This window comes from Anomaloglossus baeobatrachus, chromosome 5, assembly GCF_048569485.1.
Source record: "Anomaloglossus baeobatrachus isolate aAnoBae1 chromosome 5, aAnoBae1.hap1, whole genome shotgun sequence".
Classification (NCBI taxonomy): Eukaryota; Metazoa; Chordata; class Amphibia; order Anura; family Aromobatidae; genus Anomaloglossus; species Anomaloglossus baeobatrachus.
In genome coordinates this window covers 153861290-153877551 of record NC_134357.1, presented here as the reverse complement: position 1 = coordinate 153877551, position 16262 = coordinate 153861290, and the positions used below count along the sequence as shown (strand labels likewise).

At 52.8% G+C, this 16262-nt stretch overlaps 1 protein-coding gene across 1 annotated transcript in view; it reads right to left on the bottom strand.

The window, feature by feature from the left end:
• LOC142309808 (microsomal triglyceride transfer protein-like) overlaps nt 1-16262 on the bottom strand; it is a 164547-nt gene that overhangs the window by 43115 nt on the left and 105170 nt on the right. Inside the window, exon 11 of the mRNA XM_075347265.1 lies at nt 15019-15231. Coding sequence (XP_075203380.1) covers nt 15019-15231 — 213 coding nt within the window. The remainder of the gene's footprint in view (nt 1-15018; nt 15232-16262) is intronic.

Genomic DNA, 16262 nt, shown 5'->3' with positions numbered 1-16262 from the left:
AACGGTTCCTGGGATTCGCCAACTACTACCGCCAGTTTATCCCTCACTTCTCTGCCCTGACTGCTCCTCTCTCCGCCTTGACCAAGAAGGAGGCTAATCCAAAGGACTGGTCACCTGCGGCCGACGCCGCGTTTTGCTCTCTGAAGCGAGCATTTGCCTCCTCTCCTGTACTTCACCGACCGGAGTTAAACCGCCAGTTCACCTTGGAGGTGGATGCCTCCTCCTCAGGAGCCGGAGCAGTGCTCATGCAGAAGTCCTCCTCCGGGAAGATGGTGACTTGCGGTTTCTTCTCCAAGAGCTTCTCAGCGCCTGAACGTAATTACACCATCGGTGACCGAGAACTATTGGCGGTCAAACTGGCTCTGGAGGAGTGGCGCTACCTCCTGGAAGGAGCAGTGTACCCCGTGATTATCTACACGGACCACAAGAACCTGGAATACCTTCGGTCCGCTCAGCGACTGAACCCACGACAAGCCAGGTGGTCCTTATTCTTTGCCAGGTTTGATTTCCAGCTCCATTTCCGACCCGCGGACAAGAATGTACGCGCTGATGCCCTGTCTAGGTCTCTCATGCCCATGGAGCGGGAGGAAGAGAGTACCCAACCTATCATCTCTCCTAGCAAGATTATTCCGGTGGCTCCTGTCACCCTGGCCCAGATACCGCCCGGGAAGACCTATGTCTCTGAGACCGACAGGCAAAAAGTCTTACACTGGGGTCATGCCTCAAAAACAGCCGGTCATGCAGGTCAGAAGAGAACATGGGGTGCGATTGTACGCCATTACTGGTGGCCATCCCTTCGCACGGACGTCGCTGCTTTTGTCTCTGCCTGCTCCTCTTGTGCCAGGAACAAGACGCCCAAGCACCTGCCATATGGCCGTCTTCTGCCTCTGCCCATACCCTCAGTTCCATGGCAACACATAGCGATGGACTTTATTACGGACTTGCCATTATCCTCAGGGCACACAGTCATATGGGTCGTGGTGGATCGGTTCTCCAAAATGGCTCACTTCGTCCCTATGGCCGGACTGCCCTCTGCTCAGGAACTCGCGGAAGCCTATATACATCACATCTTCCGCTTGCATGGCTTTCCATCCCACATCGTGTCCGACAGGGGAACTCAGTTCACCTCCCGCTTCTGGAGGGCGCTCTGCAAACATCTGGGAGTGACTCTGGACTTTTCTTCTGCTTACCATCCTCAGTCTAATGGCCAAGTGGAGAGGGTCAATCAAATCTTGACCTCCTTCTTACGTCACTATGTCAACGCCCATCACGACGACTGGTCCACGCTTCTGCCTTGGGCTGAATTCTCCCATAACCACCACATCAGTGAGTCGTCCTCCAAATCTCCCTTCCATGTCGTTTACGGACTTCAGCCCTCCGTCCCGTTGCCTATATCCCCTTCTTCGGATGTCCCTGCTGCTGATACTGTAGCCCGTGACTTCGCTACCATTTGGGACTCTGTCAAGGCGTCCCTTGGGCGCGCTTCCCAGCGGATGAAGAAACACGCCGACAAGAGGCGCCTGGACCCTCCGTGTTTCTCGCCTGGTGACCTGGTCTGGCTTGCTTCCCAGTACATCCGATTGAAGATACCTTCCTACAAGCTGGGTCCTCGCTACATCGGGCCGTTTAAGGTCCTCAGCAAGATCAATGAGGTCTCCTACAAACTGAGGCTTCCGGCCACGATGCGGATTCCCAACTCCTTCCACGTCTCTCTGCTCAAGCCGGTTTTCCTTGGTCCCTTCTCCGCTGCTGCCAGTCCGGCTCCTCCTCCTATTGCTGAGGACGACATCTATGCGGTAAGGGATATCGTGGCCATGAAGACTGTTCGAGGCCGACAGTTCTTCCTGGTGGACTGGGAGGGGTATGGTCCTGAGGATAGGTCCTGGGAGCCCAGGGAGAACGTGGGCACTCCTCTGATCCGTGCCTTCATGTCCCGGTTGCGGGGAGGGGGGTGTGTGGGGGGGGGGGTACTGTCACGCTCCCCGGGTCCTCGGCTCCTCTCCCCGGGTCCTCTGCCCCGCTCCCCGGGTCCTCAGCCCCGCTCCCCGGCTCACCTGCCACGCTCCCCGCTCTCCAGCCTCCGGTGCCCGTCCTTCCCAGGTTCCCTGGCCTCCGATCCCGGCGTCCGACGGCTTCCCAGGCCCTGGCCGGCTCCCCTGCGTCCTCCTCTCAGCTTCCTTCCCTGGCTTCTGGCACCCGGGCGGCGCGCATGCGCATTAGGGCGCGCGCGCGGTCACTGACCCTTTCTTAAAGGGCCAGCGTCCATTAACAGGAAATGAAGCTAAACAGGTACAGGGTATATAAGGGTTTATTGTCCAAGGGGGCGGGGCCTGATCTTCGTGTTTTCCAAGCTAGGAGTCAGGTCTCCTTGTGTCTCCTTGCCATACTCACGTATCTCTCTTCTAGAGCTGATCCTGCCTCGGCATCCGGTCCTGCTGAATCCTGAACCCCGCACGCTGTCCGTCTGCCATCTGACAGTCCGTACCATCTCGGATCCCTGCGGTGACCCGTCATCTCGCTCCAAAGGTTCCGGACCCCGCCTGACATCATCTCGGCTTCCGAACCTGAGCTACGTCACCCGGACTACCATCTGTGACTCCGTGGTCCCAGGGACTTCTCCGTTACACTCACTTGCACGGACTGTTCTGCTGCCCATAGTGCTTCAGCTACCGGACTCCTTACCACCATCTTAGAGTTCGGCCCAGTGGATCCACCTCCTGGGTCTGCCCGATCGCCTGGCCCTGACAGATTTTCACGGACGTGTAAAAGAGGCCTAAGGCCTGTTTCACTTGTCAGTGAAAAACACTGACGTTCTTCACTGATGTGTAAAACACGCACATGTCCCTCCGTGTTCCGTGATTCATGGCACACGTGGGTTGTCCATGTGCAATCCGTGATTGCTTATGGACATTACTCACCTGCCTTCATTGCTGCTGTCCTTGGTGCTGATCTCCTGGGGTCTCCAGCGTCCGCCCACCACTCTCAGCACCTACTTCCTGGTCGGGTTTTCCTGCTCTCAAGAATATTCATGAGCCAGGCAGAAGCTGCCGAGAGTGGAGGCTCCAGAGTGAATCGCAGGCAAGGTAAGTTGAAAATATTTAATATGTCCGTGATTTTCTGGTACGTGTTTCACTGATCACACACGGATCACACCATAGTGTGGTCTGTGGGTCATCAGTGATGCCAGAAAAAAAAACTGACTTGTCTCCGTGCAGAATCACGGACACGGGTGTACGCTGCACGGAGACACGTTCAGTGAAAAATCACTGATGTGTGAGCAGACCCATTGATTATAATGGATCTGCGTATGTCAGTGATTCTGGTACATTTTAAAAAAAAGCACAAACGTACCAGAATCACTGACGTGTGAAACAGGCCTAAGACAGTTAATTTTCATAAAGGATCATGTCTATGGCAATGCACTTTCCCCGTTGCCACAGATTCATATTGCAGGCATGAAGAGAGTTTCTGTTCTATGTAGTGGCATCTCTATAAGCCATCATATTTTTCCACAGAACCGATACTCTTAGGGTATGTGCACACGTTGAGAATTTGCATCAGAGAGTTGGCAGAAAAAGGGATGCATAAATAGACCCATTATTTTAAAAAAAGTTGAATGCATTTTTCTTTGTGTTTTTTCCCATCTTTTGGAATGGGTGAAAAACGCTGTAAAAACACTGAAAGAATTGACATGCTCCAGAACTGAAAAACTGATATTGTGGTTAGTGATAAAGGAACCTGAAGAGTAAAGTTCGGTGTTGGTACTGAACTCGGACTTTTTTAAAATAACTAGTGTTCAAGTTCGGAGTTCAGGGGCTTTACATGTGCTGACCACTCGAGCGAGCATTGCTGTGCTCGGGTACGCTCGGTGCTTGCAGTCTCTGAATGGCTTGCACTGAGGGTAAAATCAACATTATTGGATGTAGTGTGTATCAAAAAAAAAAAAAAGGATAATCGCTGCTCACCCTCCCCTAGAAGTGATCTGTATATTGCTCGCTGCATGAGGGCAGAGGCCCAAAATGCCCAATCATTGACCCTTTATTGGGGTTTAGGTCAAGTCTTTGTCCCAAACTGGTTTATCTAAAGTCCATCTGAACCCGTCAAACCGAATTTCAGCGGGTCCGCTCATCTCTGAGAATGGTGCAATCCGTAACGAAAAAATAAGCAGCATGTGCAAGAGATATGCGAACACTCATTCACTTTGCTGAAATTGTAAATGTGACAAAAATGTGTAAGAAAATGCAGCAAAAACACAGCATGTGAACAAGCCCTTAGGGTAGAATGCTTCAGAAACCTGACCATAGATTGGAGATAAAAGTATCCATACACCTTTAAATTTTTCACTCTTTGTTTCATTGCAGCCATTTGGTTAATTAAAAAAATGTTCATTTTTTTCTCATTAATGTACACTCTGCACCCCATCTAAACAGAAAAAAAAAACAAATGTAGAAATTTGTAGACGCACCCTCCTTTTGAGCTAGTACAGCAATGATTCTTCTTGGGGATAATGCAACAAGTTTTTCACACCTGGATTTGGGGATCCTCTGCTATTTTTCCTTGCAGATCCTCTCCAGTTCTGTCAGGTTGGATGGTGAATGTTGGTGGACAGCCATTTTCAGGTCTCTCCAGAGATGCTCAATTGGGTTTAGGTCAGGGGTCTGGCTGGGCCAGTCAAGAATGGTCACAGAGTTGTTCTGAAGCCACTCCGTTGTTATTGTAGCTATGTGCTTAGGGTCATTGTCTTGTTGGAAGGTGGACCTTTGGTTAAGGCTGAGGTCCAGATAAATCTGGAAGAGGTTTTCTTCCAGGATATCTCTGTACTTGGCCGCATTTATCTTTCCTTCAATTGCAACCAGTCGTCCTGTCCCTGCAGCTAAAAAAAAAACCCATAGCATGATGCTGCCACCACCATGTTTCACTGTTGGGATTGTATTGGGCAGGTGATGAGCAGTGCCTGGTTTTCTCCACACACACTGCTTAGAAGTATGACCAAAAAGTTCTATCTCCATCTCATCAGATCAGAAAATCTTATTTCTCATAGTCTGGGAGTCCTTCATGTGTTTTTTTTTGCAAACTCTATGCTGTGTTTCATATGTCTTGCACTGAGGAGAGGCTTCTGTCAGGCCACTCTGCATAAAGGCCTGACTGGTAGAGGGCTTACGGTCATAGTTGACTTTGTGGAACTTTCTCCCATCTCCCTACTGCATCTCTGGAGCTTAGCCACAGTGATCTTGGGGTTCTTCTTTACCTCTCTCACCAAGGCTCTTCTCCCACGATTGCTCAGTTTGGCTGGACAGCCAGGTTTAGGAAGAGTTCTGGTGGTCCCAAACTTCTTCCAGTTAAGGATTAGGGAGGCCACTATGCTCTTAGGAACCATGAGTACTACAAAAATTCTTTTGAAACCTTGGCCAGATCTGTGCATTGCCACAATTCTGTCTCTGAGCTCTTTGGGAAGTTCCTTTGACCTCATGATTCTCATTTGGTCTGACATGCACTGTGAGCTGTGAGGTCTTATATAGACAGAGGTCTGCCTTTCCAAATCAAGTTCTATCAGTTTAATTAAACACAGCTGGACTCCAATGAAGGCGTAGAACCATCTCAAGGAGGATCACAAGGAAATTGACAGCATGTGACTTAAATATGAGTGTCTGAGCATAGGGACTGAATACATATGACCATGTGATATTTCAGTTGTTTTTTTTAATAAATTTTCAAAAATTTCTACATATCTGTTTTTTCTCTGTCAAAATGGGGTGCAGAGTGTACATTAATGAGAACAAAAATGAACGTTTTTGAATTTACCAAATGGCTGTACTGAAACAAAGAGTGAAAAATTTAAAGAGGTCTGAATACTTTCTGTACCCACTGTAATTATATAGGTTTTTTGAGGCCTAAATTGCATTGTGAAATCATCATATGAATGATTTGTGATTTTGTAAGGCAACCCTCATGTATTGGACATCATAAAAAAACATATTTGAGCTAACCAATCTACATTCGTATAGCTGCCTGATTGCCTTCATATCATTGTTAGCTGGTTTCTAGCAGAGCTCAACTCTCCTGCACGCCTCCACAAGAGAACTTGTAATAAATACGATATGCAGAGCCGAGACACAAGCTGAGCAGATTATTTAAAATCTAGATCTTTGGGACTCATGATGGAGAATGGTGCATGTACAAGGGACCCTAACTAATGGCAGTAACTATTTATCTAGCCACAAGTAAAACAGTTTTTCTACTATTTTTAAAGATCTCCACTTGTTACTAATGAATGGAAACATAACTGTTTGCTTCTGTCGCGGGCGGAGGAGGGGACGCTGAGCTCTCCCACTGCTCGGGTCCGGCTGCTGCTACTGCCGCTGCTCGGTGGTGGCTCGAGCGGTGGGCCGGATCCCGGGGACTCGAGCGGCGCTCCTCGCCCGTGAGTGAAGAGGGGATTTTGATTGTGGGGATTTGATGATTGTCCGTGACGCCACCCACGGTTGTGGTGATATTGGTGACACCACCGCTGCTCTAGACGGGGATCCCGGGAGCGGTGACAGGGAGCAGCTTTGTTGTTAGTTCTCCCCTCCGTGGGTAGGGGGTTGGTTGTCCCGGGGCCCGGTGATGGGGGTAGGGATGGATGACAGGCGGGTTACAGGGCCTGGTGAGGTGCAGGGTCACAGGGGCAGCGCTGTGCCGCACGGCACGGTGGTACTCACTCAGCCAATGATGAGGACACAGTTCTCGGTAAAACACACGGCTGGATGGACGGGTCCCACAGACGGCTGTGGTGTTGTTTCTCCCGGCAGGTTGATGGTGACTGCCTTTCCCTGCACCTATGTACGGTAGATGGTTCCAATGGGTTCCCACTGGTAACCCGCTCCCCAGCTTGGATATGGGCTGGAGGAGCCCCTTCTGCCCGCAGGCTCTGGCCCTGGGAAACGGTTGCCTTGGCGGTGGCGGTGTCTCCCTCTCTTGGTTGGACTGTTGCCCTTTGTCGGGACTTGGCTGTTGGGAAACCCAGGAGGTTCCCTTCACTAACGAATTCGGCAAATTCACGGTGACTCCTAGCCTTGCCGGGGTCCGTAAGCCCCTGCCAGATGGTACTCGATTCTCTTTGCGTACCGGTCCGGTACCGCCGGGCCACTCCCCATCCACGGTCGTTACGGTAATACGGTAAGCTCTGATAGGCCACTCCTGCAGACGGTCACCACCGTCTGCCAACCTTGCTGCTCCGTCCGGGCCACACACCCGGACCAACTTTAGTCTGCTCAGCTGCCACTTTCCTTCCTTTCACTTTCACTTCCCTAGCTGAGCTCCTTACTTTTCCCGCCTCCAGGACTGTGAACTCCTCGGTGGGCGGGGCCAACCACCTGGCCTACCCCCTGGTGTGAACATCAGCCCCTGGAGGAAGCAACAAGGGTTTTGTGTCTGACTTCGGTGTACCTGACCGGGAGTGTGGGGTGTGTGGGTGTTGTTCTCTGTGGCCCCTGGCTTGTCCAGGGCGCCACATTCCCCCTTAGTTAAATGCAGACCGTCCGCGGGCTGCCCGTCCATCACCGGTTTTATTTTCACAAACTGAAAAATAGAAAAACGGTAACACATTACAATTAAAATAACATCTTCCCACATCGGGAGGTACTCTTACTTAAACGTTACGGTTACGGCTTCCGCTCTCTCCCACCCAAGCAACCTGGCCCTGATGCTGCCCCTAAGCAAATGGGCAGCACCCCTTGACCCCAGTCCAGCACCAAGTTGCCCGAGCGGGTTCTGTCCCTTTTCAGGGGACCCACGTCCATGGGGAACCCCTGAAACCCCCAGAGGATCACCACCGGTGGTGGCTGGGCCCCAGCTGGGCCCCAGCCGGCTCCACTGCGGGCCTTTCCTCCAATCTGCCTCTCCGGAGGCGGTAACGGTGTAGCCATAAAACATCATTTTTATTTACATGCCACAAGTTTCTGGTTGCCCTGCTAGTTCTCGGGCCTGTTCATAAGGAGTCCCTTATGCAACACTTTGAAGCAGTCCCACGGGTACAACGGTGCCGGCAACGACCAGTTCTAATCAAGCTGACAATCAGGTGAATCTTCGGTAATCATTTACTTATCATTCTTTCAAACGGTACTTTTAACACACACACAATTTTTCCCCTTTAAAGAACAGTTTCCCTGTACCTAAGTGGGGGTCTACCTAGGTTGGGACGGGTGGACCTCCGGGGCCCGGTGTCAGTCGTGGCAGGCAGTGGGGCAGAGGGAACAATCAGTTCCTCTTCCCTGCTATCGTGTGGGGCAGGCGGAGGCATAGGGGAGCTGGGTACAGGTTCATCCCTGGGCACTGGCTCCTGGTTGACCACTTCCATTACTTCCTCATCCACGGGTTGTGGGAATAGTATCACTGGAAGAATCACCGCGCCATTCTGTGTAGGCCAGTCTGCTGGAAAGTCACCCATCACGGTGTGGATTACCTCTTTTGCCTTCCCCGCCGGTCTAGGAACCGGAGCTTCAGCTGCTGCCCTCAATGCCGGTGGGCACCTCTGTAGATGGTCCCGGGAAACCGTGGCCAAAGTGCCCCCTTGGTCACGACTGATCTGGTAGGCCTTCCCATCTTCCCATCCTGTGGGCTGTATGACATATGGCGTCTGCTCCCATTGATCATCCAGCTTGTGGGTCCTCCTCTTTCGCTTCAGCACTACATCTCCAGGCTGGAAAGGGCCAGCAGACGCCTTCTGGTTAAAGCACTGCTCCTGTTGTTCCCGACTCCGACTCAAGTTCTTCTCAACATACTCCTGAATTTGTCGATACTGTACCCTCCGCAGTGTCCCATTCAGCTGTCGAAGGGAGTGCTTCTGGGGCTTCCAATCCCATGTCCAGATCCACCGGTAGCCGGCCGGGGCGTGCCCTCATCAGGTATGCTAGGGTGCATTTCGTTGAGCTGGAAGGGATATTGTTGTACATATCGACCAAGTCAGGTAGCTTCTCCGGCCACAGGTTCCGCTCTTCTAGCGGCAACGTCTTGAGGAGGCCCAGGACCAGGTGGTTCATCTTTTCACACATGCCGTTGGTTTGGGCATGGTAAGGCGTGGTCCGGATTTTCTTGCAGCCGTACAACTGACAAAATTCATGGAATACCTCCGCTTCAAAGGCCGGGCCTTGGTCAGTAAGCACCTTCTCCGGGTATCCATGTGGTCAGCAGAAATAAGCCTGGAACGCTCTAGCGGCGGTACGGCCAGTTAGGTCTTTGACTGGGACAACCACCATGAACCTTGAATAGTGGTCTACAATGGTTAGAGCGTAGATGTACCCACTTCGGCTGGGGGCGAGCTTTACATGGTCCAGGGCGACCAGCTCTAGCGGTTGATGTGTAACGATCGGGTGTAGGGGCGCCTTCTGGCTGGCCTCATCCTTCCTTCTCAGCATGCAAGGGCCACACTCTCGGCACCAGGCCTCTACAGATTCCCGCATTCCACTCCAATAGAACCGCTCTCTCAACAGCATCTCTAGTTTCTTCCATCCGAAGTGTCCAGCACCATCATGGTATGCTTGCAGGACGGTGGGCACGTTAGCTTGGGGAATCACCAACTGGCGGATCTTCTCATGGGTCTTCGGGCTAATCAGCTCACGGTACAACTTCCCCTGGTGCAGATACAGCCGGGTCCGTTCCCGCCACAGGCGTTGGGCTTCATCTGGGGCGGCAGGGTCTATCCCAGCAGCACCCTGTTCCACCAAGATCTTGACTAAGCGGACAGCGGGTGCCTGGTCCTGAGCTTCTTGCCACTCCTGGCTGGGCAGCGGGTCCAGGTTTACCCGTTGTTGATAGACATGCACCTTCTCAGTCTGTGGCTGATAAAATGCGGGCAGCTCAATCTCTTCGAGGTCGTCGTCCTCAGGCCCTTCTTCCGACAAGTGGGGCATCCGAGAGAGTGCATCGGCATTAACGTTGACACGGCTGGCCCTGTACTTGATGGTGAAATCGTAGTTGGCTAGCCTAGCCACCCACCGCTGTTCCAACGCGCCCAGCTTGGCGGTGTCCAGGTGGGTCAGTGGGTTATTATCCGTGAAAGCGGTGAACTTAGCCGCTGCCAGGTAATGGCGGAACCGCTCGGTGATAGCCCACACCAGTGCCCGGAGTTCAAGCTTGAAAGAGCTGTAGTTCTCGGGATTCCTCTCAGTCGGTCGAAGCCTTCGGCTAGCATAAGCAATCACTTTCTCTTTTCAGTCTTGGACCTGGGATAGGACTGCCCCTAAGCCTACATTGCTGGCATCGGTGTAAAGGATGAAGGGGTTGTTGTAGTCAGGGTATGCTAGGATTTCTTCTCCGGTCAGGGCCGCTCTCAGCTGATGGAAGGACTCCTCATGCCTTTCTTCCCACACCAATGGGGCTCCTAGGGGTCTACCACCTTTGGTCTGTCCCACGAGGAGGTCTTGCATGGGGGCAGCCATCTTTGTGTACCCCTTGATGAAGCGACGGTAACACCCCACCAGGCCCAGGAACTGCCTCACCTCCTTCACCGTGGTCGGCCTCAGCCAGTCCTGAATGGCGGTGATTTTATCAGGGTCAGGGGCGACACCCTCTGCACCGACCACATGCCCTAGGTACTGCACTTTGGGTTTCAGCAGATGACATTTTGAGGGCTTCAACTTCATCCCATATTTGGCAAGGGACGCGAACACCTCGGCTAGGTGCTCCAAGTGGGCTTCATATGTCTGGGAGTACACAATCACATCATCCAGGTACAGCAGGACGGTCTCAAAGTTTAGATACCCCAGACAGCAGTCCATCAGCCGTTGGAAGGTTCCAGGGGCATTGCACAGCCCGAACGGCATGCTATTAAACTCACAGAGTCCCATAGGGGTAGCAAATGCAGTCTTCTCTCAGTCTTCTCTCAGTCTTCTGGTGCCACAGCCACCTGCCAGTACCCACTGGTGAGGTCAAGGGTGGAAAAGTAATTAGCGGCTCTCAGCACAGCCAGAGATTCCTCAATGCGGGGCAGAGGGTAAGCGTCCTTATGTGTTATCTGGTTAATTTTTCGGTAATCCACACACATCCGCATGGTGCCATCCTTCTTCTTAACCAGTACCAACGGGGCGGCCCAGGGACTACAGCTGTCCCTAATAACCCCTGCCTCCTTCATGTTCCTCAACATGTCCTTGGCACATTGGTAGTGTGCAGGGGGAATAGGCCTGTACCTCTCTTTGATAGGGGGATGCTCATCGGTGGGGATATGGTGTTGGACCCCTTTAATCTGCCCAAAGTCTAGGGGATGTTTGCTGAAAACCCGCTCATACTCCCGTACCACCCGGTATACCCCTTCTTTGTGATGTGTAGGGGTATCGTCAGTGCCTACGTGTAGTTGTCGACACCACTCGTCTAACTCCCCTTGGGATGGGTGAGTGCTGGCAGTAGGTGGTGAGGTTGGGGGAATGGCCTCGTGGATGGTGTGGGGATCCAAGGTGAACAACTTGGCAAGGGTAGCGTATCGGGGAAGCCTGACTTCTTCCTCCCCGCAGTTCAGCACCCTCACGGGCACTCTCCCTTTCTTTACATCTACCACCCCTCGGGCGGCCATTACTGTGGGCCTGTGTTCAGAGGGCATGGGCTCTATCATGTCGGGGTAGTCACGCCCCTGGGGCCCTACCGCTGCCCTACACCAAATCATCATCTCGCTCCTGGGAGGCACAATCAAAGGGGCAACATCCATCACTCTCACCCCACCAATCTCTCCTCCTGTCGAGTTCACATGTTGGCGGTACATCAAGGCTAGGATCTCACGCTGCACAGCTCTCTTTCAGCTCCCCGCCGCCGTGGCGGTCAGCTGCCCTTGCTGCCGCTCCCGGTGCGGAGCACTTTCTGCTTGCTCCGGTTAAAACGGTGTGGGGGATGGGCCCTGCCGGAGTCCCCCTGTGCCGGCTACGACCGGTACCTTCGGTAATGAGGGACCCCGTTGTGACATGGCCTGCTCTGCCTCCTGGCAGCTGCATCCCCGCCATGCCTCCGGTGCATCTTTGCTGACGGGCTCAGCCTTCGGCTTCTCCCATAGAAGCGGATCAGGGCGGTCACGAGCTTCTGCTGCAGGTCGGTCCGCCGGGGCGGATTGGCAGGGTACCGCTACCGGTGGTGGTGGTAGCGGGCCTAGTGGCGGGGCAGCAGCCAACACGGGTAGCGGGGGAGGTAGCAGGGCGGGCAGGTATGGACCGGGTCCCTCGGCCGCGGTGACTGACCCACTAGGGGTACAGGGGCGTGGGTCCCTTACCCTCCCTTCCAAGACTCCCTCCACCTCGCGTCTCCGTATGGCCGCCACCACTTCCGCCATGTCGGCCTCCCACTCCTCCAGGAGGAGCTGCATGCGGACCTGCAGACGGCTGCTTAGCTGGACGGTCCGGACTTCCACCCACGCTGCAGTGCCAGGCGTGGGGACCACGGTGTTGTCGGTCGGAATCAGCATCTTTAGCAGCGGCCTCTTCCAGGAACCAGTAAATGGCCGCAGGGTCCTGGCGTCCCTGCTTCCATAGCCGCGCACTACATGCGGCCAGACGCCATCAGTCCCCCTTAGTCTTTTTCCGGCTCCTCCTCCACAGGGGCGGGGTTTTGGCCTTCGCGCCTCCACTACTCGAGGAGACGCTCGAGCGGGAATTCTTCGCGCCCAAGATGGCGGCTTCACAAATTTTCCGGCCGGACGCCTCCAGCGGTCACACAAGGCGCACTTCCACCAGTTGGTAGAACGGTAGGATCCTGTTCGTGACGCCAAGTTGTCGCGGGCGGAAGAGGGGACGCTGCGCTCTCCCACTGCTCGGGTCCGGCTGCTGCTGCTTGCCTTTGCTCGGTGGTGGCTCGAGCGGTGGGCCGGATCCCGGGTACTCGAGCGGCACTCCTCGCCCGTGAGTGAAGAGGGGATTTTAATTGTGGGGATTTGATGATTGTCCGTGACGCCACCCACGGTTGTGGTGATATTGGTGACACCACCGCTGCTCTAGACGGGGATCCCGGGAGCGGTGACAGGGAGCAGCTTTGTTGTTAGTTCTCCCCTCCGTGGGTAGGGGGTTGGTTGTCCCGGGGCCCGGTGATGGGGGTAGGGATGGATGACAGGCGGGTTACAGGGCCTGGTGAGGTGCAGGGTCGCGGGGGCAGCGCTGTGCCGCACGGCACGGTGGTACTCACTCAGCCAATGATGAGGACACAGTTCTCGGTAAAACACACGGCTGGATGGACGGGTCCCACAGACGGCTGCGGTGTTGTTTCTCCCGGCAGGTTGATGGTGACTGCCTTTCCCTGCACCTATGTATGGTAGATGGTTCCAATGGGTTCCCACCGGTAACCCGCTCCCCAGCTTGGATATGGGCTGGAGGAGCCCCTTCTGCCCGCAGGCTCTGGCCCTGGGAAACGGTTGCCTTGGCGGTGGCGGTGTCTCCCTCTCTTGGTTGGACTGTTGCCTTCTGTCGGGACTTGGCTGCTGGGAAACCCAGGAGGTTCCCTTCACTAACGAATTCGGCAAATTCACGGCGACTCCTAGCCTTGCCGGGGTCCGTAAGTCCCTGCCAGATGGTGCTGGCTTCTCTTTGCGTACTGGTCCGGTACCGCCGGGCCACCGCCCATCCACGGTCGTTACGGTAAGCTCTGATAGGCCACTCCTGCAGATGGTCACCACCGTCTGCCAACCTTGCTGCTCCGTCCGGGCCACACACCCAGACCAACTTTAGTCTGCTCAGCTGCCACTTTCCTTCCTTCCACTTTCACTTCCCTAGCTGAACTCCTTACTTTTCCCGCCTCCAGGACTGTGAACTCTTCGGTGGGCGGGGCCAACCGCCTGGCCCACCCCCTGGTGTGAACATCAGCCCCTGGAGGAAGGCAACAAGGGTTTTGTGTCTGACTTCGGTGTGCCTGACCGGGAGTGTGGGGTGTGTGGGTGTTGTGCTCTGTGGCCCCTGGCTTGTCCAGGGCGCCACACTTCCAGGTGCTGAAAAGTATACAAACTACACAAACCTAACAGTTCTCAAAGAAAGCAATTGGAAAAAAAAGAACAAAACTCTCTTCCATCCTTAGGCGGGCTTTGCACGTTGCCACATCGCAAGCTGATGCTGCGATGTCGCACGCGATATTCCCCGCCCCGTCGCAGGTACGATATCTTGTGATAGCTGGCGTAGCGAAAATTATCGCTATGCCAGCTTCACATGCACTCACCTGCCCTGCGACCATCGCTCTGGCCGGCGACCCGCCTCCTTCCTTAGGGGGCGGGTCGTGTGGCGTCATAGCGACGTCACACGGCAGGCGGCCAATAGCGGCGGAGGGGCGGAGATGAGCAGGATGCAAACATCCCGCCCACCTCCTTCCTTCCGTAGAGCCACCGGAAGCAGGTAAGGTGATGTTCCTCGCTCCTGCGGCGTAACACACAGCGATGTGTGCTGCCGCAGGAACGAGGAACAGCATCGTACCTGTCGCAGCAGCATAATTATGGAAAAGTCGGAGCCTGTGCCGATGATACGATAACGACGCTTTTGCGCTTGTTAATCGTATCATCTAGAATTTACACACAACGATGATGAAAGTGACGCCGAATGTGCGTCACTTTCGATTTGACCCCACCGACATCGCACCTGCGATGTTGCAACGTGCAAAGCCACATTAGAGTTTGCCATAACATAAAATGCATCAGTCTTCAATAGATCCCATGCTGCTGAGTGCTGATCATACACCGCAGTATGGTCTTTATGGGTTGTCAGCCTCCTGTTTTTCCCATCAACTAACAAGCAATCCTTGAAAGTAACATCATTTTAAGGATGTCAGATGAAAAATATTCCACTATATTGATATTAACAACTCTGCTATATGTTGCCCAACATTCTACTAGACAGATTTATGATATTAAAGTCTGCTGTGACTACGATTGACAGGTTCACTGTGGATCTATTGAGTACTCGATAGCTTTTCTCTGCAGTGGTACCAGCATGGAAAGATATAATAAGAACATATCAGTGAAAAAAGATAATTCTTAATCCAAACTAAACAAACTAAATGTTACTGACATAAAAAACATCTACAGTATACCTCTGTAGATAGAATCTCTGCTGGGAAGCCTTGCAGCGCAGATAGCGCGGTGCTGCACACTACTCCTGTGTGCTCCACTGCATACTGAAGTAGAATGGGGATGGTTTCAGGGAGCTGAGCATTCTTCAAAGACAGAAGATATATTTTCATCTCCGTTTCATCTTCTGCATTATTCAGTCCTTCCAGAAGTGTGGCCTTTGCAAGTTCAACATCCTGCAAGAGTAAAGAGATGAAATAATAATATGGATCTGTCCGAGGCAAATATTATTGATTCATTTGTATATAAATATTGTTTTATTTTCCATATCTGTAACACAAAATATAGGGGCTCAGTCTCTCGTCACACATATATAGTAATGTCTAAGGGGGTAGAATCCTGCTAGAAAGTCACAGATGCCTTTTCTTTAACAAAGGGTTTTATATTTGTAATCCCAGAGGTATAATAACCTTCATGGTTACATACATACCATGAGAGGCATACTATGCTTGGTGGTTGTATGCATTGTTGGTGTCAAATCAAACTTAACCTCTTCATGACATTCAAGGCAGTGTATAGTGCAGGCTCATGGAGTGAGCTCGCCCCATAATCTGCAGGTAATGGCCGTTTGTTACAGCCAGGACTTGTCGTTAATAATAACAGATGGAGCAAAGCTCTGCCCAAGATTGTTAGCCTGTTAAATCCCACTGTCAAACTCGATGTAACACGAGCCAGCATGGGAGAACGCCATTTTAAGCGCCCATGATGTGATCACGGGTAGCCGATGAGTTTCTATGACAATAGAGGGCCTTCTGAAAACCTCTGTGCTTGTCATATCAGTGCTCCTTTGTAACCATCATAGATAACACAGTGATAACTCTCTGAGTACAGATAATAGAGTAGATGTCACCTGCAGTCCTATGTAACACCACAAATTACAGTGATAATGTAAGTTGCAGAGAGTATGTAAGATTGAGTACAGAGAGGGAAGGAAAACAGTTACTGTGGAGGCAGGTAGCAGAGTGTTCATTACTGTGCAGTGTGGGGGCTATATAGTATAAGGCTATGTGCGCACGTTGCGTACAAGCCCTGCAGAAATTTCTGCAGCGATCTGAAGAGCACATGTGCGCTTTAGATCGCTGCAGAAATGTCCGTAGTGAGCGCCGATTCCATGCGCTCTGCCTGCAGCTCCTGCCATAGACAGAGCAGGAGCTGCCGGCAAAGCGCAGGAAAGAAGTGACATGTCACTTCTTTTTGCGCAGCGCTT